A 26,233-nucleotide genomic window follows, 5' to 3' on the forward strand; every position below is an offset into this window, starting at 1 on the left:
ACTGTAAGTAATCTTATATTACTATGTACTGTATCATAAAATATACAAGCAAACCAATCATACTTTGGTTTGAAAAAATCAGCTGAGGGCGGAGGTAAGATTATTTTGCTGTATTTAACTCAATTCAAAACAATTTTCTTGCTTCTATTTAGCGTAAATTAATCTCTAAAAACTTTATTCATATGTGACAAGGTTGTTTTTCGTTATATTGAGTGTTTTTAAATTGAAAATTGACTTAAATATGTGAACTAGACTTAGTTATTTATTTCATTAATAGATGGCACATCTGGTTATTAGTACTTTGCCTGAGCGCCGAGAGACAATCATAAAATACAAACTTAACCAATATGAATCTTTTCCTTGGCTCTTTTAAAAAGTTATGCTTTACTTCAATGCATCCAATGATACTGTATGTAGTCTCATATTATTACCTATGTATAGTATTATAAAATACAAACAATGCAATTTAATATTCTTCTGATGTGGTAAAGTGTGTAAATATAATTAATTAAGCTAACCTTCAATGTTTGTCTATTTCCTGGTTTGAAGTAGGCCCTCAGCCCTAATATTTATACATGATTTGTCACTCAATCTAACGTCTGACTCAAAATTGCATAATTTTCCATAATCTATTGTGCATTCCTTTGTAACAGTCATATCACTACTCCTAAAGAGATCATTATTTTCTTGTAGAACAGATGCCTGGAAAGTCCTTAAACTAAAACACCAAAAGATTTAGATATATAATATGGTAAAGTTACACAACTCCAGATGCCTTGGTACGTGAATCTAGTTGTTTTCCCCTTGGAGAATCAGGTTAGAATTTTACAAGACTATGAAATCTTACAAGAAAAAAAGGTCCCATTTAACAGTATCTTTACAAAATGGTATTGCACAAGACTTTCTGAAGTGTCAAAAGAACATGCCAAAATATCTCGTCATAAGTGACTTAAAATAAAGAATGCTCATAAATTTCATACCATTGCTCACAAAATTAGTATCAATACATATATATAAAAGAAAAATTGAAATTCACAGGGAAACAATCAAAATATAATTGCTCAACCATGATGAAAACTTTAAAATGCACAGCCAGCAGTTGATATCTCAACTAAGATTAGTCAAGTTCTAAAGGTAACTAGTACATGCTATGTATGGTACACCAACAACAGTATTCAATCAAAATATTGGCCGACTGCTGTCAAAAACACATACAAACCTCTTTCTCTGCACTGTTATCATCATTTTGGCCCTCCTGGGTCTGCAAATAGAAAAAATAGAAAAATTATAATTTTCATGGTAAAACTATTTGGATACTTACTGATGTACAGCTAAGCTCAGAACTGATGCTACATGACTTCATAGGATTTAGTAAAAAATTTACTAAGTGACACTATAACATGTTCTATATTTATCTATTATATTTCAATGCAAATCTGTTATATATTTAAAAACTAAGAAAATGTCATGTTTAGCCAAATTTTGGAAAAATGAGGTACAAAACATTTTCAAAACTTTAGTTCAATCATCAACGAAGCATTTGACCAGAAAAAAAGTCATCATCAAACCTCCACTCAAATGTTAAGTAAAAAAACTAAAACATTTGTCATATAATATTAATATTGCTTCCAATATTTTGATTGTTTTTACTCTTTAGTATTCACATTTCTATAAAACAATTTTTGGCCAGAAAGCAGATGAAGTTTTCTACACATTCTTGCACTTCTAGTTACTTTATGAATGAACAAATTATACATCAAAAGCAAGCAGGACTTTTAAGAAAATCATCTTTTAAGCCAGTTTAAAAAGTCATGCATACACCTTAATATTAATACTAATTGATATTTCGGTTGATATCCATCTTCTACATATTATTAAAATCATCCTCATCTTTTATTCCTCACAGAACAGACAATCTCTACAAATAAATTCATTAGTAACAGAGATTAATCTCAGAAGGCTTAGATTATTTTCTTAGGCCTATAAATCATTTTCCAACATACGAGCAGCTTAAACCTAGCCTAAAACTTCATTATTCCAAGAAAACTTGTTGTAATGCATATCCCTGTTTTGAAAATGTTATGATTGTTGAGCTTGTTAGGGCTAGTGTTATAATACTGCAGAGGTAGTTGACTAGCACATGGAGCATGTTAAGTGCTCTGTCATTGATGCCACAGCTAACCTTATCACACAGTGCTTTGAGATCAGCAATGTGAAAAAAAAAAAATCTGTTCAGATCACATATTACGAATTATACCAATGCATAAAAGGGATCATATTTATATAACCACAAGGGAAATTGTGTTACCCTGTCAAACCAGACAGAATGTGCATGCAATGCTTTTCTGGTTTCCTAGGACAATCCAAAGGTACATTATATGCATTTCTGCCATTTTCCTTAATCAGATCAGTGTTTAACAAATTTCTTCCAATCTAACAATGTACACCATAAGAACACAAATTTGGCTTCTCCAACCATGGTTACTAGACATTCTTTCTCTTTTTGTGGAGAACCCACGAACAATTCAAGACTGAAAGTAGCTCCATAAACCTCACTTTATCAGTAGTATGTAGTACCAGACCCTCAACCTACTTAAGAGGTTCAAGCCAGGAGGCCAATATATGGTGGTATAGGGCAAAAATCGCAAAATCCTGAAAAAATTCATGGCACTTCATATGGTAATGAAGAATGCATATACGAAATATTTTGTCAAAATTCCTCTTACTTTCATAGTTACAGTGTAATTAGTAAAAGTAACTCAATAAGCCAAATGCAGTATTTCTTCTGTTATCGTAAATCTGGATAATTATTACATTTCAAATCAAACAAATTATGAGCAATGGCATCTGTAGAGTTTCCATGAGTCACAAGACAGGAAATGACTGAGCAATAGTCACTCGGTGCGAGAAGAAACGTCATAGAGGGTACATGTTTCAGTTTCACATCTGACATTTACTTGTGTTTTACATCTGTTTTTCTTCTTTTGGCAAGAATTTCATCAGGGCAAAGAGGAAAAGACAAGCAAAACGTTTTGCTGCGATAATATAGAAGAAAATTCGCTCTAATAAGAGTTCAGAAGGCGATGATATTAGTGGCACTAGTGAAGGAGGGAGAGAAAGGGAGTGTTGGTGAGGATGGAGCACCTGTCTCATCTGACGCAGCGCCCCCAGGCTATGAGCTTATCTAACCTCACACCCACTCCTAGTGCATCTGCTGCTGCTATATCTACATCCAAGACAAGTATTGATATACAGTAGTGCCTCAAGTTACGAAATTAATCCGTTCCAAAGCGGCCTTCTTAACCTGATTTTTTCGTATCTAGAACTACGTTTTACATGTAAATTGCCTAATTCGTTCCAAGCCCTACAAAAACACCACAGCAAATTTTATAATAAAGCTAAATTGACCAATAAACAATGAAATACAACAATTTGGACCATTCAATACTTAACCTAACCATTACTGTACCTGTAAATAAAGTGTATTAGTGTACAGGGTACAAGAAATACTGTACGTACATACATATGTAGTAAAATGTGGAACCTTACCTTTCGAGTGAGGTGATGTCCGAAAGTGGCGACAGAGGGGGAGGACAAACGGTAGAAAACATGAACACTTAACTTCATGAAACACATTAAAAAATGGCAGAAAACATTAACACTAAACTTAACAAAACACATTAACAAATGGCAGAAAACATTAACACTTCTTGATTGTCTCCATCTTCGTCTCCATAGAAAACAACCTCTTCTTTCCATGAACTTCAGCAACATTCTTGGGACCCATGGCTAATAATGTAAGTCATTAAGTTCACACACAGCATGATGGGGTAACTTACAGTACAATGAAAGCGAAATCACTAACATGAATTTACGTTAAAAAACGAAATATATGTGAACGAACGAATTCCAGGTGTTTACAATAACGCTGCCGCAAAAAATAGTCAAGGAACACCTTTAAATAGAGGCATGATGGGACAGATGCTGACCAATAGAAGAGCAGGATCTTACAGTGGTGACTAGCATCAGGAACCAATGGAAGAGCGGGAGGATGGTGGCGAGTCTACTGAGTTGGCGGCGCGCCAGTTTTAAAATTGTTCTTGGCGGCCTGGGCGAATCTCGGACTTTACCCTTTCGTAACCTGAATTATTTTCGTACACAGAAGGAAAAAATTCTTCGGTTTTGCTTTTGTAACCTGAATTTTTCGTACATAGGGACTTCGTATGTAGAGGTTCCACTGTACCTACCTGGTTGTTGGAGAGTGAAGAAAACAGCAATAATAGTGACGACATAGAAGAGGAAGATAAACAACTCATTCTCATAAGCAAAAAATTACGAGAAATTTGTGGGTGTCAATGTATACAAAATTATGAAGTGGAATTTGAAAATGATGCCTTTGAGACAAAAGTTAAAAGATCTTGTAAGAAATGTCGCCTGAGAGCGACATCTGCACCTACAAGATGCCCTCCAAATGAAAGTGTAAAAACATCAGCTGATATTTTCAAAAGCAATGTGTTGATTTATCATTCTATTTCAGAAGATTTGTGGGAATCAAACATCTTCAAGCAGCAATGGGATTTGAACCAATGGGAAATTATAAGTTCAGGAGGTACTTCAGTTATTTGTTTGAAGAAATGGGAAAACATTATAAGGCAAAACAAAAAGACATATATGAAAAAATAAGGAAATACTACAGAGATGAATTGGATATACATCCATATGAAAATGGAATTTTGAATACTGATGTGTCCTACGATGGAACATGGATGAGGAGAGGTCATGTGTCAAATGTTGGAATGGGTATGGTGATTGAGGTGTACACAGGCTACGTTGTAGACTGAAGTGCTGAACAAGTTCTCCAAAGCTTACTCACACAAACAGTTCTCCCTGAAAAATAAGGAACTAACTCATGAGGACTACAATGTTTGGAGAACTTTGTATAATGATGAATGAACTATAAATTACAAAGGAATGTCAGCAGGACTGGAGGCTGTATCGTCATATCTATGAACAATGGTGCAAGGCCTTATGAAAATATGAAAGTCACCAAAATTGAATGTATTAAATCATGCACGCAAACGAATGCCCAGTAGATTGAAAAACCTTCGGGAAACTGAAAGAGAAGAGACGGTGACCAAGACACAAATTAGAAGAATAAGTGCACTTGGAGGAAAAAACAGATTATCAGACAAATATTTCATTGATGACCTCATTCTTTATCAAAGCCATTTGGAGACACACTGGCAAAACATGGATTGACATGAGGAAAGAAATCATGGCTTCATTTCATCGCATTTTTACCACCAAAGAAAATCCATGTCATGGACTTTGCCAAAAGTTGAAGGGTCATGGTGTTTCTTCAAAAGAAAACTGGCAGAAGGAGTAAAGAGAGAAAACACTGAATGCAAAAGGTCACTGACAATAATAAACATCAGTGAAGAAAACCAAATGAAAATGAAGAAAATTTATGACTCCTTGTGTGAAAAAGATCTGTTGGAGAGATGTTCAAGGTCTAACACAAAATCCAAATGAAAGTTTTCATGTAAAGTTGTGGAAAAGAGCTCATAAATCTAAGTTTGCAGGCCATTCAAGAGTTCTTTTTTGTTGCTCGTGCAACAGTGATGGACCACAATTTTGGTTATAGGAAAGCTTCCTTGTTCACAAGAATGAAAATTAAAACTAGTGGTTTGTAACAGTCTTCTACTTCAAGATGAGGAAAGGAGAAAAGTTAAGACCAAAAAAGAAGAAATTCATAGCAGGCAAGAAAGTACTAAAGAAATCAGAAGGAGCATTTTAGAATAAAACCTGGCCACAGAGTGTAGCCATCTTGGACGCCTCCGACTCTGGAATAAATGAGAATGATGAAAAAGCCTCCCCCTTCCCTGGAATTAAATTAACTCCCGAAGAAGAAGGGGCGACATTACCAACATCAGCCTGGTGGCCTCCCGATACTTCCAGCGACGAATCAATGGAAGAAAAGGAAGGAGACACAGGAACAACGCTACTATAGGGGTTGAATACTGCAGGAGACGAAGCATCGGGAAGAGGCGAAAAATCTTCCCATGAAGGAAGAGTCAAAACCCTCCGATGTTCTCTCTTGCTATAAAACGACTTCCACTGCTCTTTAGGCCATGCCCGGATTTCCGTGCAAGGATTCGTTATAGAACAGCACCTACTACACGTGATGTGGGGATCAGTCGCTGACAAAGCCAAAAAACGAGAACACGGAAAACCTGGAATTCCGGGCACACACGTTGACGAGGCCGAGAAGGAGCAGAAGAAGCCATAATATCAGCCAAACACACACACACACACACTAAACACAAGCGAAACGGGCAATGAACCGGGTAAAGGCCACGAGAGGTTAAACACGACTCTCGCCCAGGCAGTTAAAGAAAAGACTGATGCAGTGGCGTAGGTGTGTGGTCCTTAACCACTCTTCACCCGATCTACGCATGCGTTGCCAGATATCACAAGATTCCTTGCTTTCATCTGCTTTTTAATAGATCCAGCTAGGCACTAGAAATTATCCTATTGTTAAGACCAAAGGTTTGTTCGCATATGAACAACTATATACTTATTGACCTTCTAATTCTATCTTCTCCCTTAGTTTTAAAGCTATAGCATTGCAATTTGGTATATAACTTAGAGAGACATTATAAACAATAAAATGAAACCTTTTTTCCCATTTTATTTTTGTTTTGATTTCTTAAATTTTTTTCCTGATTTATACGGATTATTTTTAACCATAATGAAAAAATTCATATCTAGCAAAAAAATTACTTTTGGAAAAAAAAAACATACATTCGATTGGAGGTCTACATCAGGTCTACATATATATGGTAGTAATCCTAGGTCTTAATATGAAGTATCAAGGGAGGAGATAGAATTTGAACGTGGTTATTTTCGGGATAAATTGCCCTGGCGTCCACAAAACCAGAGGTCAGAGGTGAAAATCATATGAAGTTTGGAGATGTCCCAAGTCACTTATTAACCCTTAAACGCCGAAGCGGTAAAAAAAAAATTGTCTCCCGTGTGCCGGAGGTGTTTCAGAGTGAGCGCGGAAGCGGAAAAAATATTTTTGTCAAAAAATCACAGCGCGCTTAGTTTTCAAGATTAAGAGTTCATTTTTGGCTCCTTTTTTTGTCATTGGCTGAAGTTTAGTATGCAACCATCAGAAATGAAAAAAATTATCATTATCATATATAAATAATGCGATATATGATAGCGCAAAAACGAAATTTCATATATAATTGTATTCAAATCGCGCTGTGCGCAAAACGGTTAAAGGTAGCAAGTTACTTTTTTTTCGTTGTAATGTACACTAAATTGCGATCATTTTGGTATATAACACATTGTAAAATGATAAAAGCAACACAGAGAAAATATTATCACAAAATAATGCATGAATTTGTAACGCGCGGATGTAAACAAATATTTTTTTCAAAAATTCACCATAAATCTAAATATTGTCCTAGAGACTTCCAATTTCTTTCAAAATGAAAACAAATGATTGAATATTACTATACTGTAAGAGTATTAGCTTACAATTGCAGTTTTCGACCATATCTGACGAGTTAAAGTTGACCGAATGTCGAATTTTTTTATATATATATTTTTTATATGCAATTATTTCGGAAATAAGAAAAGCTACAACCTTCAAATATTTTTCGTTTTATTCTACATAAAATTGCGCACATTTTCATATATAAAACTCTATGAAATGCCTAATATGAAACGGAGCAAATATTCCGATAATGGGACGTACGCATTTCGGAATTTGTGGCGGAGAATCCGCGCGCGGAGGGAAGGATAGATTTTTTTTTAAATTCACCATAAATCTAAATATTTTGCTAGAGACTTCGAATTTGTTTCAAGATGAAGATAAATGACTGAATACTAGACTGTAAGAGTTTTAGCTTACAATTGCGTTTTTCGACCATTTCGGTAGAGTCAAAGTTGACTGAACGTGGTTTTTTTTCTATTTATCTAGATTTATATGCAAATATTTCGAAAATGAGAAAAGCTACAACCTTCAATTATTTTTTGTTGTATTCTACATGAAATTGCGCACATTTTCATATATAAAACTTTATGTAACGGCTAATTTAAAATGGTGCAAACATTACCACAATTGCTCGTATGATTTTTTCGGAAGAGTTACCGCGCGGACGTAAAGAAAATGTTATTTTTTTCATAAATTCACCATAAATAGAAATATTGTGCTAGAGACTTCCAATTTGTTGCAAAATGAAGGTAAATGCTTGAATATTACTAGAATATAAGCGTTTTGGCTTACAATTGCGTTTTTCGACCATTTCGGTAGAGTCAAAGTTGACCGAAGGTTGAAATTTTGGCACTTATCGTTATTTATATGAAAATATCTCAAAACTGATAAAAGCTACAACCATGGGTTGTTTTTAGTTGTATTGTGCATGAAATTGTGCACATTTCCATATATAAAACTTTATATAACGGCTAATTTTAAAATGGTGCAAACATTACCACAATCGCATGTATGATTTTTTTCGGAAGAGTTACCGCGCGGACGTAAGGAAAAAGTTTTTTCATAAATTCACCATAAATCGAAATATTGTTCTAGAGACTTCCAATTAGTTGCAAAATTAAGGTAAATGATTGAATATTACTAAAATATAAGAGTTTTAGCTTACAATTGCATTTTTCGACCATTTCGGTAGAGTCAAAGTTGACCGAAGGTTGAAATTTTGGCAATTATCGTTATTTATATGAAAATATCTCAAAACTGATAAAAGCTACAATCATTAGTATTTTATTGTTGCATTCTACATAATAATGCGGACATTTTCATATATAATACTTCATGTAACGGCTAATTTACAATGGTACAAAAATTATGTCAAAGTGACAAAATAATTTCCGAGATGTGTCACAGATACTTTTTAGTGCAGGAAGAAAGAAATTCGCGCTTGCGCGCCTGCGTAACGATTGTAAACAAAACAACACCTTGATCCGTGAACTCCCAGCATCCCCCAAGGCGCGTGATTCAAAAGTTTTAGGCTGGTAGGCCTATAAGTATTTTTCCGCAAATTTTAAAAAAAACTTTTGTAAGTCGACGTAAAATACGTCCAGTTGGCACACGAGAGACAAAAAATGTCGACGTAAAATACATCCAGTCGGCAGTAAAGGGTTAAGAGGTACAAATGTCAAAAGCAATTTGAGTCTTGATATTGTTAGTCAAGGGGAGGTTATTTTGTAACTAGTGTAGGAGTTTAGTTGGAAGGGCTTTGGTTCACCCTCTTGCAGGTTTTCTATATTAAAGGACATAAGTGTCCTTCAATTAAACATCTTATGTGGCAGAATTTTGAGAGAGGTGTCCTGGGACTTTCACCTGCCTAGTCCAGCATATGAGCCATTTCAAGATGACTACTAAACTGCGCCCTTAAGACTGCGATAGTATAACTTTATCAATAAAGTGCAAGTTTTGTAAGTATTGATATTACTAACTTACTAATAATTATCCAAGTTGTATAACCTAGACTTTTGAATATTCTCTGCAGATAATACAACAAATTTATAATTAACTTTTAATGGACAGATACCATCATATGAGTAACAATACGTAATAGGTTTTGAGTGGTGGCCGGATTCACTCATGGTGAGCACCCGCATGTGAGGAAGTTAAAGATCTATATCTATTCAGATAACAAACTAAGGTAGCCACCTAATCTTGTTGGTTATCATCCTCTCCCTGCAAAAGATGGTGGACTTGTTAATGATAGGTTATACTCATGTAGGATACTTAAAACTGTAACAGTAAGGTTGTTCACTCACCTGCATCTAGCCAGTTCCAGCTCATGATGGATCATTCTTCTCACTGCCCACTGGTAGCCAGCCATCTCAATCACTTTCACTTTCATACCATCATCTTAGGTTAGATACAAACTGTCCTGCTAGGGGCACTGGATGACCTACACAACTTGTTAAGCAGCCACCACCAGACCCAAGGAAAGTGTCCAAGGACCTGTGGGCAACATCCCTTAGATAGAAGGATGTGAAGGTGGTTTGGTGGAGCCAAGAACAAGCCTTCAAAATCCTCTGAACAGACCAGTTTTTTATGAACGCCAAGGAAGGGCCGAAAACCTTAAGGTCATGTGCTCTTGCATGCACTGTATTGGCATTAGGGGCTGAAGATGATGTAAAGGCATGTCTAATTACCTAACACAGCCAAATGACAAATTTTCTAAGACAATTTGTATTTTTCAAGACTGCAAACCTGTGGTCTTAACAATAGGGTAATTTCTAGCGCCTAGCTGGATCTGGTTAAAAAGCCAATGAATGCAAGGACTCTTGTGATGTGTAGATCGGGTGAAGCGTGGTCAAACACCGATCATCTACGCCAGTCTTTCCCAACTCAGGATGACTTAACAAAAAGAGGGGCAGCTAGAGGTGGGCAGTACAATGTTAAGACCTCAGGTTTATATAGGTGCTAGGCCTGTCTTACCTGACCAGGTCGATATGTTTAGTTTTGGAGGGTTAGGTTAGGCTCTAGAGTGTCCTCTTTCGTGACGTACTAGTAGGTGCTATCCTAGCCTACCTGACCAGATCGGTGTATCCGATTGTGGAGGGTTAGGCTAGGCTCGTAGATGGGCTTGCCTTTTTTCGTCGGTACTTTCAATAATTCCTTATCAATAAATTATGCAAGTATAGCCTTGGCCGTTACCTCCTTTAGGGTGTCAGTTGGCATGCCGCCTTCTGCCCCTTTAGTAGTAGGCTACTTCACGGCTTCTCGGAGGGTGGTAATCACCTGACCGGTTGCTGTTGCCAGGCGATTACTAGTCTTCCTTTCTCCTCCAGGCTTTTCCTTCCGTTCCGGACTCGTTCTGGCGGTGCTTTGTTAGTTCGCTGACCAAGTATAATCCTACCAGTGAACAGCAGCTGGAGCGTCGAGCACTGTTCCGGGGAATTAGTCGCAGGAGATTAAGGATTAGTAGATTATGTAGTCTCTGTTGGTATGTCTCCGGGCCTGTGTTTATTCCGGTGAGGTGTGGTCTACCATCATATGCGCCAGAATCTTATACGCCGGAGTTCTACGTACCACTGTTCCCACCGCCCTGTTTTCCGTATTTCTCTGTTATTATCGCTGCTTCCCCACTCCGGTGGGGGTGGAACTAGGCTTAGGCAATGCGTTTCCAATTGACTTGGAATTGACATCCTACTCCGGTGTGATCAGACTCATGCTTAGGTTTTACCTTGTTTCCCTGTTCTTCTCGTATCAGGCCAACTCCGCCAGTCATAGCTATTGCGATACCAAGATTATGAATTCCAGAGCAGGCGGAGACAATCAGAGCTTTTACGTTATGTAAAATTATAATCGTTGATGTTTTCCTTTAGTGAGTTTTAGTAGAACTAGTCTAACTGTAAACATACCGCCAGAATTAACTCCGGCGGAACTATTTGAAGATATTCATGTACCAATTTTAACTTACAGATGGTACGCTGTCAGGAGTTGGGTTGTACAGCCGTCCTCCAACAACCGTGTGGTCATGAGGTCGTCGTTCTCATCCCAGTTGTGCTGTGGAGGTCGATAACCTCTTGGTATGGCACCCGGACGGCTGTGAAGCTTGCTACTTCTTGTTTGAGTATGTGACTGATGAGTCGGTAGGTATCATCCTCACCTTGGTAATGTTCTCTATTTTGTATGACATATCCTTACATATATATTTGAAAATATGATGCGTTCCGCCACTGGAGGATCTGATTTCGTCCTCTCTTACAGACTCCTCAGGCGCTCAAAATCTCCTCGTTGGCGACCCTAAGGATCTGGGTTGGAGGTTTTGGTAGGAATGTCGCTGCCTGATGCCCCTATGTACTGTCGGAGGAGCTTTGTTCGCCACTGTATCCGAACGCGAGGACTTCTTCGGCAGTAGCTAGGGAGGTGGCGGCCCCTATTATTGCCAAAATACGGATAGAGACCCAGGCCCCTCCAGAAAACCAAGACGCCTTGTGTGAGGTGGCGGAAGAGGTGGCGGCCATCAGTATCCATCTTGAACCCATGACCGTCGACGTGCAGGAAGAAGGTAGGGAAGTAAGTGAGGCAGGTAGCTTTAGTTCTAGATCTGTTAAAAAGAAATTACTTTCTTTCAGTCCTACTCCGTCTTCTTCCTCTTCTTTCCAGGGCTTCTCAAAGTCCAGGAACCTTGGGGACAGGTCTGGTTCCGTGATCCCCAAGGTGAAAGCCCTGAAAAAGAAGACTCTGCCTAGGACTACCACACCAAATAAACCTACTCAGGCGAGTTCTGCCAGGTCATCATTGGCTCCTACGCCTATGACTTCCTTGGCTAAAGCTACTCCCCCGCGTAAGGGGTCGAGAGCTAAGGTATCTGAAGCCAGACCTACGGAGTCCGGCTTCGATCCTGATGCCTTCGCTAATCTTCTAATGGAGAAGATGGGCAATATCGTGGACTCGAGGTTACAGTCGATGTCTTCTCAGCTCGCTTCGAGCTTGGAGACATCGGGTCAGTCCATCCTGTCTCTGGCTCAAGAGACTACAGGTCCAGGAGAGTTTGCTAGCCGGACTTACGCAGTCCGGAGGCACACAGCAGTCCTTCATTGTGCCGGACGCTTCTAAGCTTCCGCCATTCGAGAACAGCAACCCATGGCGGTTGGCTCTGCATGCCCCCTTTTCGGATGGCATGCTGATGATTAAAGGCTGTGGAACCCGTCCCGTGGAAGATTACGAGTTCTTCCTGGCGGACCTCCAGTTTCCCTTCCCAGGCTTCTAGGGACCAGGCACAGTCGGCATGGGTCTGCACCCTTTCAGAATGGGAGTGCGTCAACACTGGACTGATGCCACACAAGGGTTGCTACACCATGTTCGTGGTGAGGGACAACATCCCAACCCCTTGCATGTCTAAGATCGCGGAGTTAACCCTGCAGGCCGGAATGGAGGAGAAGCCGATGCCTCAGCTTCGAGAGACAGAGCCTACCTCTCTGCTCTTTCCCGGAGATCTGGAGTGCTGGGTGGGCGCTCCAGAAACGTTCACAGTGGGCAAACTTGATCCTGAGTGTGCTTCCACTCAGTTTAGTGAACAACTACCCAGAATCCCGGAGGCCATGGTAAAGGCAGAATTTGAGTCCAGGTGCAGACTGAGTAGGTCGATCAACTCTATTACTACATCAGAGTTGACGGCTTCTGTCTACTCTGAGGAACCTTATTCCGGGTTCTAACAAAGTCACTTTTACAGATCTTTCAGTGTGACCTTTATGACTTTGTGGTTGCTAAGCAGAACTGCAGGAGGCATGTCTTTGCCGATGCTTCCATTAGACATGAGCCTAATAAGCTCATTAAAGCAGCAATCTGGGGACCTAACCTCTTTCCTGAAGACGTAGTTAACAGCGTCATCAGTGAGGCTGCTAGGGCTAATCAGAACCTTCGTGTTCGCTGGGGTCCTCCTTCAAAAGGAAGTTCTATGAGACCTCCGGACCGCAGCCCAAAGTAGGAAGAGGGTCAGGAAGTATCAGCCCTTCCAGGCTCCTCAGACACAGATGGTAATTCAGGCAGTTCCCGTCTCCCAGATTGGTCAACCTTCAACCTCTAAGGCACGACCACAACAACAATTGATGTTGCTGCAGAGTCAGCCAACTCAACAATCCTCGAGTTCGGCAACTTTCGTGACGTCCCCGGCCTTCAATGCTTCGTTTGAAGCACAAGGGGCGTTTCGAGGCTATAACCGACATGCAAGGAGAAGCAGAGCAAGAGGTGCTTACCGGCACAGAGCTGGTTCCAGAGCTCCCTCCAGAGGCAGAGGTTCCAGAGGAGGCAGAGGAAGTAAGACCTCATCCAATCTATGAGCCTCTCCAGGTAGGCGGGAGACTGTACCTCTTCCGGGACCATTGGACCTTCAGTCCGTGGGCCCACAGTATCGTATCAAAAGGTCTGGGGTGGAGATGGATAAGAGGGCCTCCTCCACCAGTCAGATTCCACCAAATTCCAACGACAGACCTTCTAGACTATGCCAAAGACCTTCTTCAAAAGAAAGCAATAAAGAGTCAGACACCTGAAATTTCAAGGACGTTTGTTCACCGTGCCAAAGAAGGACACGGACAAACGAAGTGTGATTCTGGACTTGTCCCGTCTCAACTCATACATTCAATGCGACAAGTTCCGCATGCTAACCGTCTCGCAGGTGCGGACCTTACTTCCCCGTGGGGTCATCACCACCTCTATCGATGTTACAGACGCTTATTATCACGTCCCGATAGCGAGAAACTTTTCTCCCTACCTAGGCTTCAAACTAGGAAGACAGGCTTACTCGTTCAGAGTCATGCCATTCAGGCTCAATATAGGGCCCAGAATATTCACCAAACTAGGAGAGACAGTAGTTCAGGAACTAAGAGCTCAGGGGTTTAAGCTATTAGCTTACCTAGACGACTGGCTCATTTGGGCACCCAACGACAAAGAATGTCGCAGTGCAACAGCCAAAGTAATAAAATTTCTAGAGTATCTGGGATTCCAGATAAACAAGGAAAAGTCCCGTCTCATTCCGGCGTCTCGCCTTCAATGGTTAAGAATTCAATGGGATCTAACCGCACACAAACTATCTCTTCCGCCAACCAAGTGCAAAGAGATAGCGAAAGCTACGAGACAATTTCTCAAGAACAGACGGGCTTCTCGTCGTACCCAAGAAAGAGTCTTAGGTTCTCTTCAGTTTGCTTCAATAACAGATCTTTTGTTGAAAGCCAGACTGAAGGACATCAATCTGGTATGGCGGAGAAGAGCCAACAGCAGACTCAGAGACAAAATCTCCTTGATTCCGCTGATACTAAGGAAAAGACTTCGTCCATGGACGACAGTCAAGAGTCTTTCCAAGTCAGTACCGCTCCAATTTCCCCCACCGTCTCTAGTAGTCCACATGGACGCCTCTCTGAGCGGATGGGGGGGCTATTCTCAGTACAAGAAGGTTCAAGGAACATGGTCGACAGTATTCCGCCAGTTCCATATCAACATCCTAGAGGCAATGGCCATTTTCCTGACCCTGAAACGACTAGCTCCGGCCAGGAATATTCATATCAGACTAGTCTTGGACAGTGCTGTGATAATTCACTGCCTAAACAGAGGAGGTTCCAAGTCAAGCCACAAAAAACATGTGATGATAGCAATCTTCTCGTTAGCAATGAAACATCATTGGCACCTGTCAGCTACTCACCTGGCAGGAGTACAGAATGTCATTGCGGATTCACTGTCCAGGACAACTCCGCTGGAATCGGAGTGGTCCTTGGACACAAAGTCATTCAATTGGATTTGCCTACAAATCCCGGGCCTTCAGGTAGACTTGCTCGCCACAGAGTCCAACCACAAACTTCCATGTTATGTGGCTCCCAATTTGGATCCTCTGGCTCAGGCCACAGATGCGATGTCCATAGACTGGAACAATTGGCAGAAGATTTACCTATTTCCGCCAATAAACCTTTTGATGAAAGTTCTACACAAACTCAGATCTTTCAAAGGGCAGATAGCACTGGTAGCACCCAACTGGCCGAAGAGCAATTGGTTTCCTCTTCTACTAGAGTTGAAACTCCGTCCCAGACGGATTCCCAACCCAAAGTTGACTCAGGTGGTACAAACTCAGACTGTGTCAGCTTCCTCAAGAATTCTGAACGCCTTAACTTTATGGACTTCATGAAGTTTGCGGCACAGAAAGGTGCTAATATTGATCCATAAACATATTGTTCGTGGAATCAGACAAAAGAAAATCGACACTCCGGCAGTATGATTCAGCAATGAGGAAGTTAGCCATCTTTCTAAAAGAATCAGATGTTCAGACAATGACTACGAATCTGGCAGTTTTATTTTTTAGAACTCTGTTCGAAAAAGGCCTAGCTGCTAGTACCATTACTATGACTAAATCCGCCTTAAGGAAAATATTTCAGTCTGGCTTTAATATTGATTTAACAGATTCGTACTTCTCGTCTATCCCTAGAGTATGTGCTCGTCTGAGACCAGTAAACCGGCCTCATACGGTCTCCTGGATTTTAAATGACGTACTCAAGTTAGCTTCAGATACTGATAATGAATCATGCTCATATATAACCCTTCTCAGGAAAACATTATTTTTACTGAACCTGGCCTCAGGTGCCAGAATATCTGAACTGTCGGCTCTCTCTAGAGAACCAAATCATGTTGATTTCCTCCCGTCAGGAGAAGTTCTGCTTTCTCAGGATCTGAAATTCTTAGCAAAGAATGAAGACCCTCAGAACAGATGGTCTCCGTGGAAGATTGTCCCTCTTCCACAGGACCCATCATTATGTCCAGTTATTACATTGAAATCTTATCTTGACAGAACTTCTAATAAGTCTTCAGGTCCTCTTTTTATTAGAGAAAATGGTGGAACCATTTCCTTGAAGGCCATCAGACAACAAATTCTTTATTTTATTAAACAAGCTAATCCGGATTCAGTTCATCAGGTCCATGATATCCGAGCAGTTGCTACCTCAGTTAATTATTTTCATCATATGAACTTCGATGATCTCAAAAAGTATACGGGTTGGAAAATCTCCGACAGTATTTAAACGCCACTATCTAAAGTCTCTAGAGGCCCTTAAATATTCTGCAGTGGCTGCAGGGAAGATTGTCTCCCCTGATACAGCCTAATTATGTATTTTGTAATGTTGTATATTATTTCTGGGCTCAGCCCGTGTCGCTTCGTGAAATGTCCCTTTAGCACACATTTCTAAGGTAAATATTGCTAACATTACCAGAGAAAAAACTAAAATGGAATGTCAGAGTATTCTGACTCGTTCACCTTATATAAAAGGTGTCGGTATGGTTTCTGGGGCGAGAGAAACCACTACCACGGGTCTCTTACCATTTAGATCCATCCTTCTACAAAATCCCCCTACCCGAGAGGGCCAATACAAGGCCCGCACCCAGCTACTACTACTGCTAGCGCTCCCGACGCCATCACGAGCGCCTCTAGCGGTCATCCTTTCCTTTAGCCCCATCTTGCGCACACGTGTTTTTTCTTCGCTGTGTTTTGTGCTCTGATTTTTGGATTTATCCTTACCATGGAACTCCAAGTCATCGCCGCAGCTAAGTTAAGTACTGCTAAAGTGTTTTACTTAATTTTAGCCAGCCAGGGACCCGTTTAACCGTTTTTATTTAGGTTATAAGACGGCGCCTCCTTCGGCCTGGTTATAGAGTCGTCTCAGGCGGCTTGTCCCACGTGTTTCATTCTTTCATGCTTCTTCGGTCTCCCATAACATTGTAGTTTAAATTTAGCAGTATATATGCCTTCATTTTTATACGTTGTGCAATAATTTTTCCATGTGTGTTTATGCTAGCTCATGGGGATTCACAACTCGGTTGAGCTCGTAGCCTACATCGCTCCTTAGCTCAGTGTTCATGCGTGCATGTTCCTTTGTTTAGGTCTATTTAGGCTCCTTTAGGACATTTGTCCTTCCCTTTGTCCTGACCACCCTGGCCGCCGCCCTCCATTCCTACATATCGGCAGAGGCCAGCTCCCGAGTTGTTAGGCGTCCTTCCTTCTTGGTTGGCTCCTCTAGCTTCTCCAGGACTTTGCTTTCTCTCTATCTGCTTATTTATCTTCCCTCTTCCCCGTGTTGCATTAGGCTATTTTGATACATGCTTTGAGACGGTTAGAGGTAGCCTAGGCCACCTCAGACCGCCTGGCCTGTCTTACCGCGTGGTCTTACCACGTTCACGACGAGCCAGGCGATCGCCACGAGCCACCCGGCTACTGTCCCCACGCTTCACCCCCCCAGGGGGGGTCTCCCGTCGGTCGGTCTCGGCTGGCCACCCGGCTCGGCCGCGCTCGGACCTCCTCGGTTTCCGATCAGCTCTCTCTCACCCCGAGTCACCACCCTCCCCACCCCTCCGGTAGTGGGTCCCTTTGGCTCCGCCAGACCTTAGGTGTGGTGACTGAGAGAAGCCCCGCCGCATGCTCTTCCCACATGTTGCCTTATTTTACCTTATGTTATTTTATTATTGTTTGTTTATATTTTGTTTTCACTAAGCCAGCAGAGTTCCCGCTCACCATCCGGGTTCTCCTCCTGCCTACACGTATCTGTTACGGCGGAGCTACGCTCCCCCGACTAGTTTTTTACTAGCCTCCTCATGCTCCTCCCCGCTGTCCTCGTACTCCTCGCTCTGGCGTATGGGCAGGTAACTGGTTTGGTGAATCTCCTTCTTCCGGTAACACCGGAGACGTACTGAAACTAGTCTACCATCTCTATCGGACACCCACCACTCACGCCAGGAGAGCAAGGGGAGGCTAACCCCTATGTCAATCACTCCGGTATCCTCCGGTGTCATAATATATCACTTCCTGGACTTAGTCCAATTAGTTAGTCTATACTCATATATCTGTTCACTTACAGGCCACCCATTGCCAGGAATCCGGCTGTAATGCTGTCCTGCAGGACCCCTGTGGGCACGAGGTCTGCCGGACCCATGCTGTCTGCGCCATTCGCTACAGAGACATAGCAGTCTGGCACCACGAGAGTTGCTCGATTTGTTATGATCTAGTAGATCAGGTTACCGCCGGAGTAAGTATCTTCCGGAGAACAACTGTCATGTATAATTTGGCCTATATCATATACCTTAGTCTTCCTAGCTTAGTATTTATACTAACCCTCTCTTTCAGGCTGCTCAAGCCGTCAGGGACTCTGCTACAACCACCTTGAAAGCCTGGGTCGGCGGGTTCGGGAGGAACGTCACCAAGGGGCAGCCCTACATCCTCGACAAGAAGATGGCTGCTCTGATCTTCCCCGGCGGAAAGACGACCTCCTATGTCGACCCGCAGGCGGCGGCCCCGTACATAACCACCATCCAACACCAAGTGGCTCAAGCCTTGGCGGACCCTGGGAACTCGGACATCATTGACGACGTAGCAACTCTCAACTTGGACCTCGAGCCCATGGCCGTAGGGGAAGCAGGTAGGACGTTAGATGAGGCAGGTTTGCTAGGGGCTCAAGGGCTACCCTTGGGTCACTCTGGATCGTCTTCCCCTATCCCTTCTACCTCTTCCTTCCAAGGATTTTCGGAGAGTGAACTTTCGGTTAGACCGAAGTCCACCCAAGCTATCCCTAAAGTTAAGGGAAAGCGGGAAACAAAGACCCTTAAGAAGATGCTGCCTAAGAAGACAGCTCCTAGCGGTTTTCATAAGACTCTGGCTCACCATCCCGAAGCAGAGAAGCCCAAGTCGTCTTTTCACTCCAAAGGATCCAGAGGCAAGTCCTCTAGAGACAAGGCTCAGCTCCCGTCTGACACTGAGCCTTCAACCTCTAAGGGGACGCGCCCTAAGACTCCCGGCGGAAAGCAGAAACCTAGTTCCTTTGACTCCGAAGCTTTCACTGCAAACATCATGCAGCAAATGGGGAGTCTAGTAGGAAACTTAGTCCAAGACAAGTTTCAGGAGATGCTCTCCCACATCTCGTCTTCCTTCGAGGAATCAGGCCAGTCGATCCGGAACATCTCGGAAAGGCTGGCCAGTCAGGAGAACCTGATTGCAGGTCTCCGGGAGAACCCAATGGCAGTTCTTCCTCAGCCCGGTGTGGCAGCTCAAGCCATGCCAGACTACAACACCCTCCCTCCTTATACGGCGAGTAATCCTTGGAGGATCTGGACTGGCTGAGAAGCCTGGAAGAATGGGAGTGCATCAACACCAGGATGCAAGCCTTCAAGAGCGCTTTTACCATATTTGTGGTGGACGGAGAGACCCCCATTCCGTTCACCACAAAGGTGGCGGAGTTGACTCTACAGGCCGCAATGAGGGACGAGCCGATGCCTCAGCTCCGAGAAACGGAGCCCACGTCACTCCTCCTTCCAGGTACAGAAGATCTTTGGGCAGATCTTCCAGCCACCTTCACGGTAGGGAAGCTAAAGCCGGATTGTGCAATAACACAATTCAGCGAAAGGCTCCCCTGGCTCCCGGACAACCTCATCCAGGCTGAGTTCGATGCAAGAACCAGGTTAGGGAGGTCTCTCAATACCCTGGTTATGACAGAGGTTTCGGCCATTACTTATGGTAACGAGCCTCTGTTTAAACTTATAGCCAAGTCACATTTACATACTGTACAATGTGACTTGTATGACTTCGTAGTGGCGAGGCATAACTGCAGAAAACATGTTCTGCAGGAAGCCACCATCCGCCATGAACCTAACAAGTTGCTGGCGGCTTCGATCTGGGGCGCTAACCTTTTCCCAGAATCGATCGTCAATTCTGTGCAGCACGAAGCGACAAAACTCAACCAGAGTCTTAAGGTTCGTTGGGGCCTTTCAAGTAAAAGGCAGCCAGAGTCGACTTCTTCAGCTAGAAAACCTAAAAAGCCTAGGAAATTCCAGCCTTTCCAGGCTACCCAACAACAGCAGGTAGTGCAGGCAGTGCCAGTCTCCCAAGTGGCACAGCCTTCCACATCAAAGGCCCAGCCTCAACAGCAATTTCTGCTGTTGACTCCTCAGGGCCAAGCTTCTACCTCCTTCGCTGTCTCCCCGGCCTTCAACCCAGTGTTTGAGGACCAGGCTTTCCAACCTTTTAATAGGTTTGGAAGGGGCAGCAGGGCTAGGGGTGCCATTCGCCAGAGAGGTGGCGGAAGAGCAACTAGCTGGGGGAAGCACCTACGAGGAGGGTGCGGGTCTCGACCTGCCCCAAGCCAGTGAGAACCCTTAGGTAGGAGGGAGACTGTTCCTTTATCGACACAGACGGGGGTTCAGCAACTGGGCACAGAGCATTGTGTCCAAAGGCCTAGGGTGGAGCTGGACCAAAGGTCCCCCTCCATCCAAGACCTTCCATCAACAACCAACAACGGAATTGATGGAGTATGCCCAAGAGCTCCTTCAGAAAGGAGTAGTGTCAATAGTCAAGCATTTAAAGTTTCAAGGTCGCTTGTTCAGCGTGCCAAAGAAAAGCTCTACCAAGCGAAGAATAATTCTAGACTTATCCTGTCTAAACTTATTCATTTGTTGCGATAAGTTCAAGATGCTGACTATCTCACAGGTGCGGACCTTACTTCCCCGTGGGGCCGTCACCACCTCTATCGATCTTACAGACGCATACTATCATATCCCAGTGGCAAGACACTTCTGCCTGTACCTAGGTTTCAGGCTAGGGAACCATGCATTCTCCTTCAAGGTAATGCCCTTCGGGTTAAACGTAGCCCCCAGGGTATTTATGAAGGTAGCAGAGACAGAAGTTCAACAACTCAGGTCCCAGGGGATAATGGTAGTTGCGTATCTGGACAATTGGCTCGTTCGGGCAACAAGCATCGAAGAGTGCCACAAAGCAACGGTCAAAGTAATACAGTTTTTGGAACATCTAGGGTTCCAGATAAACAAGACCAAGTCCAGGCTGACACCGGACTCTTGCTTACAGTGGCTCGGCATTCAGTGGGATTTAAACTCCCACACTCTATCAATTCCGTCGTCCAAGAGGAAAGAAATAGCCAAAGCAACCAAGCAATTTCTCAAGTGCAAACAGACATCCAGGAGAAGCCAGGAAAGGATCCTAGGCTCTCTTCAATTTGCCTCAGTAACAGACGTTCTGCTGAAGGCAAAACTAAAAGACATAAACCGTGTCTGGCGCTCGAGAGCAAACAACAAGTCCCGGGACAAATTGTCAGCTATCCCGGCGATACTTCGCAAACGTCTCCGCCCTTGGGCGGAGGTCAAGAATTTATCAAAGTCAATTCCTCTCCGGTTCCCTCCTCCGGCATTAGTTATCCATACAGATGCTTCACTAAGCGGCTGGGGAGGGTACTCTCAGTACAAAAAAGTACAAGGGACTTGGTCCCTTCCATTCCGCCGGCTTCACATCAATGTGCTGGAAGCTATGGCGGTATTCCTCACTCTGAAAAGACTTCTGCCAGCCAAGGGATCTTACATCAAGCTGGTATTAGACAGTGCAGTAGTAGTACACTGCATCAACAGAGGAGGCTCCAAGTCAAGCCATGTGAACCATGTCATGATAGCCATATTTTCTCTGGCAACCAAGTACAAATGGCACCTGTCCTCCACTCACCTGGTGGGAGTGAAGAACGTGATAGCAGATGCCTTGTCTCGCTCAGTCCCTCTAAAGTCGGAGTGGTCTCTGGACAGGCGTTCATTCATTTGGATCTGCCAGCAGGTTCCAGGGCTCCAGGTGGATCTTTTCGCCACAGAGTCAAACCAAAAGCTTCCCTGCTATGTGGCTCCCAACCTGGACCCTCTGGCTTATGCCCCGGACGCGATGGCCATAGATTGGAATCAATGGAAGAAGATCTACATCTTTCCTCCAGTGAATCTTCTTCTGAAAGTTCTGAGCAAACTCAGGACTTTCAAGGGACAAGTTACCCTAGTAGCCTCCAATTGGCCCAAGAGCAACTGGTTCCCACTCCTGCTGGAATTGGGTCTCCGACCTCAACGGATTCCCATTCCCAAGCTATCTCAAGTAGTGCAAATGAAGACTGTGTTCACTTCCTCAGGAATTCTCAAAACCCTAACTTTATGGACTTCATGAAGTTCGCGGCTAAAAGGGATGCAGATATCGATCCTCAAAACATCCTATTCCCAAAATCGGATAAAAGAGAATCGACCCTTCGTCAATATGACTCGGCCGTTAAGAAACTAGCCAAATTTCTGAAGGAAACCGAATCTCAAACCATGACTACCAACCTGGCTATTTCCTTCTTCAGATCATTATTTGAAAAAGGTTTAGCAATCAGTACTATTACTACCACTAAATCAGCTCTAAAGAAAATATTCCAGTATGGTTTTAAAATAGATCTAACAGACTCCTATTTTTCATCTATTCCTAGAGCTTGTGCTAGACTCAAACCAGCAGAAAGGCCTAGTTCAGTGTCATGGTTCTTGAATGAAGTTCTCAAACTGGCCTCAGATACTGATAACAACTCATGTGATTACTTACCCCTCCTGAGGAAAACATTATTTCTTTTAAGTCTAGCCTCAGGAGCCAGGGTATCTGAACTGTCGGCTTTATCTAGAGACTCAGGTCATATAGAATTTCTCCCATCAGGAGAAGCTCTTCTCTCTCCAGATCGTCAATTTTTGGCCAAAAACGAGGATCCTTCAATGAGATGGGCTCCTTGGAAGATCCTTCTTCTTCCTCAAGACCCCTCTTTATGTCCAGTTACTGCCTTACGAGCATATCTTTCCAGGACAGCCATGAGATCCTCTGGCCCTTTGTTTATGAGGGAAAAGGGTGGCACCATTTCCTTAAAAGGTATTTGACAACAAATTTTATACTTTATTAAACAAGCCAACCCAAACTCGTTCCCCAAGGTCCACGACATTAGGGCAGTGTCTACCTCAATCAACTACTTTCAACATATGAATTTTGATGATCTGAAAAAGTATACAGGCTGGAAATCTATGACAGCATTCAAACGTCACTCTACCTTAAGTCCTTAGAAGCTCTTAAATTTCCAGCAGTGGCAGTGGGAAACACAGTTTCCCCTGGCACTGCTTAAGTAGTTTAGTAAATTAGATCCAAATCTCCTTTCTACCTGCCTCACTGACATCCTTCCTGCAATTCTGCCACCATGTACACCCTTTTTAATGCCTTAGCTGCCAAAAAAGGGCACTTATTGTGATGTTTTCCTTATTTTTATGCTAGGATTACTCACACCTGTAAATAATCTGTTAAATTGTGTCTAGTTTTAAGATTAATATAAGCTATCATAAGTAATCTTAAGTATGTATTATAATCTTTGTAGTCATAAGTTTTTTAGATTATAGTACTTTAATATCAATTGTTTTTTATTCTTCCCTTACTCATGTTATATCCTCTTTCAAGCTTGTGGCCATTTCTCTGGTACTATTTCCCGAAGCGACACGGGCAGAGCCCAGAAAAGGGATTTTGACGAAGGAAAAATCTATTTCTGGGCAAGGGCCCGTGTCGCCCAGTGAAATCCCACCCTTCTTTACACCCACCCTTGGGCCTAAGCTTGACAGTCTAACTCCAAGGATGACCGCTAGAGGCGCTCATGATGGCGTCGGGAGCGCTAGTAGTAGTAGTAGCTGGGTGCGGGCCTTGTATCGGCCCTCTCAGGTAGGGGGATTTTGTAGAAGGAAGGATCTAAATGGTAAGAGACCCGTGGTAGTGGTTTCACTCACCCCAGAAACCATACCGACACCTTTTATATAAGGTGAGCGAGTCAGAATACTCTGACATTCCATTTTAGTTTTTTCTCTGGTAATGTTAGCAATATTTACCTTAGAAATGTGTGCTAAAGGGACATTTCACTGGGCGACACGGGCCCTTGCCCAGAAATAGATTTTTCCTTCATCAAAATCCCTTTAATTATCATTGATTTTGCCATTAATTACTTTTTGGTACTCCCTCTCACCTACCTGCCTCGCTTGTATTCCTTCCCTTTTTGCCTTTTTCTTATGGACTGGATTGCTTATCAACCCACTCCTGTACTTGTACATAGTTCATTATTTCATGTGTTATTATATTCATTAACTGTGCTGATTTTCCTGGTGATGGTATGAACTTGGTCATATATTGTTATACGTTATTTACTCCTTATATTTTGTATCCTTAAACTTGGATCATTAAAACAATGATTGTAAGAAAAATTTTATTTTTTCCTTTCATATAAAATTTTTTGTTTTACACTCAATTTACCAAGCTTGTATGGCCAATTCTCTGTTACTATTTCCCTGGGCGACACAGGGCATTCCATATGGCTTTTCTCTCTGGTATATTTAGCATTTATTTATACCTAGAAATGAGTGCTATAGGTACATTTCACTGGGCGACACAAGTCTTCACCCAGAAATAGATTTTTCCTTTGTCAAAATCCCTTTTGTAATACTGATCATGTTATTTTTTGCAAAGTAGTATTCTAAAGTCAAAGGTTCAAACAATACAATCAATCCTTATATTTCAAGGATTCATGCAATGCAGTTAATAGACAGATTATGTATACCTTATTGTACCCTTTCAGGCTAAGTTCTCCATACTCCAGCAGAGTAGTCTGAACACGTAAGCTAGGGTTTTCAATTGGAGCAGAAGCTTTCCGACGCCATCTCCGTTTTGGCCCATATACAGACTGGAAATAAAATGATAATAAAGTGAATATATCACATCATCTGAACAAGTACAGATAGGTAAACCCTGGTCAAAAGGCACACATTTTACTCAATAATGCCTAGCTAAAAGACTTTAATCAGTATGGTACTGTACCACTACTAAGTATAGTTATGTAGTACAGTGGTCGCCCCGTATTCGCGGGGGATGCGTACCAGACCCCCCCACGAATAGTTAGAATCCGCGAATGTTTGGAACCCCTATAAAAACGCTAAAAACAGCCTATTTTGTTAGTTAAAACTTAAGAAAAACCACTAAAAATTTTCATACTTGGTTTTTTTAATAGTTTTATCACAAAAAGTGCATTTTATGATGAAATTGATAACAAAAACCAGGAATTTGTGGATATTTCTCATAGAAAAATACCGCGAATGCGCGAATTTTCCGCGAATAATGCAGGGAAACGTTCCCGAGAGAAATCCGCGAATGTGTGAGTCCGCGAATCCGGAGAACGCGAATACGGGGGTCCACTGTATTACATATAATTTTCAGTTTGTGTATATGTGCATAAGTATAATGCTTACTTACTTTGTGTGTGTGTGTGTGTCTGTGTCTTTCTGGTACAATATTTTTGAGATTTAGTCATGGCAGTACAGCATTATACTACAGTAATACAGTAATGTAGTGTTGTAGTGTTCCATACATACATTTTTCAGTCTGTATACTATGTGTGCATGTATCTATGTAACAATGTATCACATTAAGAAACTTTACACGCATACTCTGGCGGCTCTCCTCTCTCTCCTCTCTCTCTCTCTCTCTCTCTCTCTCTCCTCTCTCTCTCGCTCTCTCTCTCTCTCTCTCTCTCTCTCTCTCCTAAACAATATGTACTTTCATTGACATTTATTAAATATAGTGCAATCTCTCTCTCTCTCTCTCTCTCTCTCTCTCTCTCTCTCTCTCTCTCTCTCTCTCTCTCTCTCTCTCTCTCTCTCTCTCTCCTAATTAATACTTTCACTGACATTTATTAAATATAGTACATAAAAAATAAAAAATATTGTCAACAATATTGGTACCACATTAGAAACTTCAATATGATGTGCATGCCATGATACAGACTAAGCACTCTCAATGATATTCATATATGTCAAATTGACCCTGACCATAATCATACTGGTACCTTTTAAACCAAAGAAAGCCCT

The 26,233-nt window shown here is 42.2% G+C and overlaps 1 protein-coding gene across 1 annotated transcript in view; it reads right to left on the bottom strand.

Moving 5' to 3' along the window:
- LOC135219607 (coiled-coil domain-containing protein 93-like) overlaps window positions 1–26,233 on the bottom strand; it is a gene marked incomplete in the record, with an annotated part of 427,141 nt that overhangs the window by 232,513 nt on the left and 168,395 nt on the right. Inside the window, 2 exon segments of the mRNA XM_064256502.1 lie at window positions 1,220–1,261; window positions 24,931–25,053. Coding sequence (XP_064112572.1) covers window positions 1,220–1,261; window positions 24,931–25,053 — 165 coding nt within the window.

The sequence above is a fragment of the Macrobrachium nipponense genome, chromosome 1, assembly GCF_015104395.2.
Source record: "Macrobrachium nipponense isolate FS-2020 chromosome 1, ASM1510439v2, whole genome shotgun sequence".
In the NCBI taxonomy this organism is placed as follows: domain Eukaryota; kingdom Metazoa; phylum Arthropoda; class Malacostraca; order Decapoda; family Palaemonidae; genus Macrobrachium; species Macrobrachium nipponense.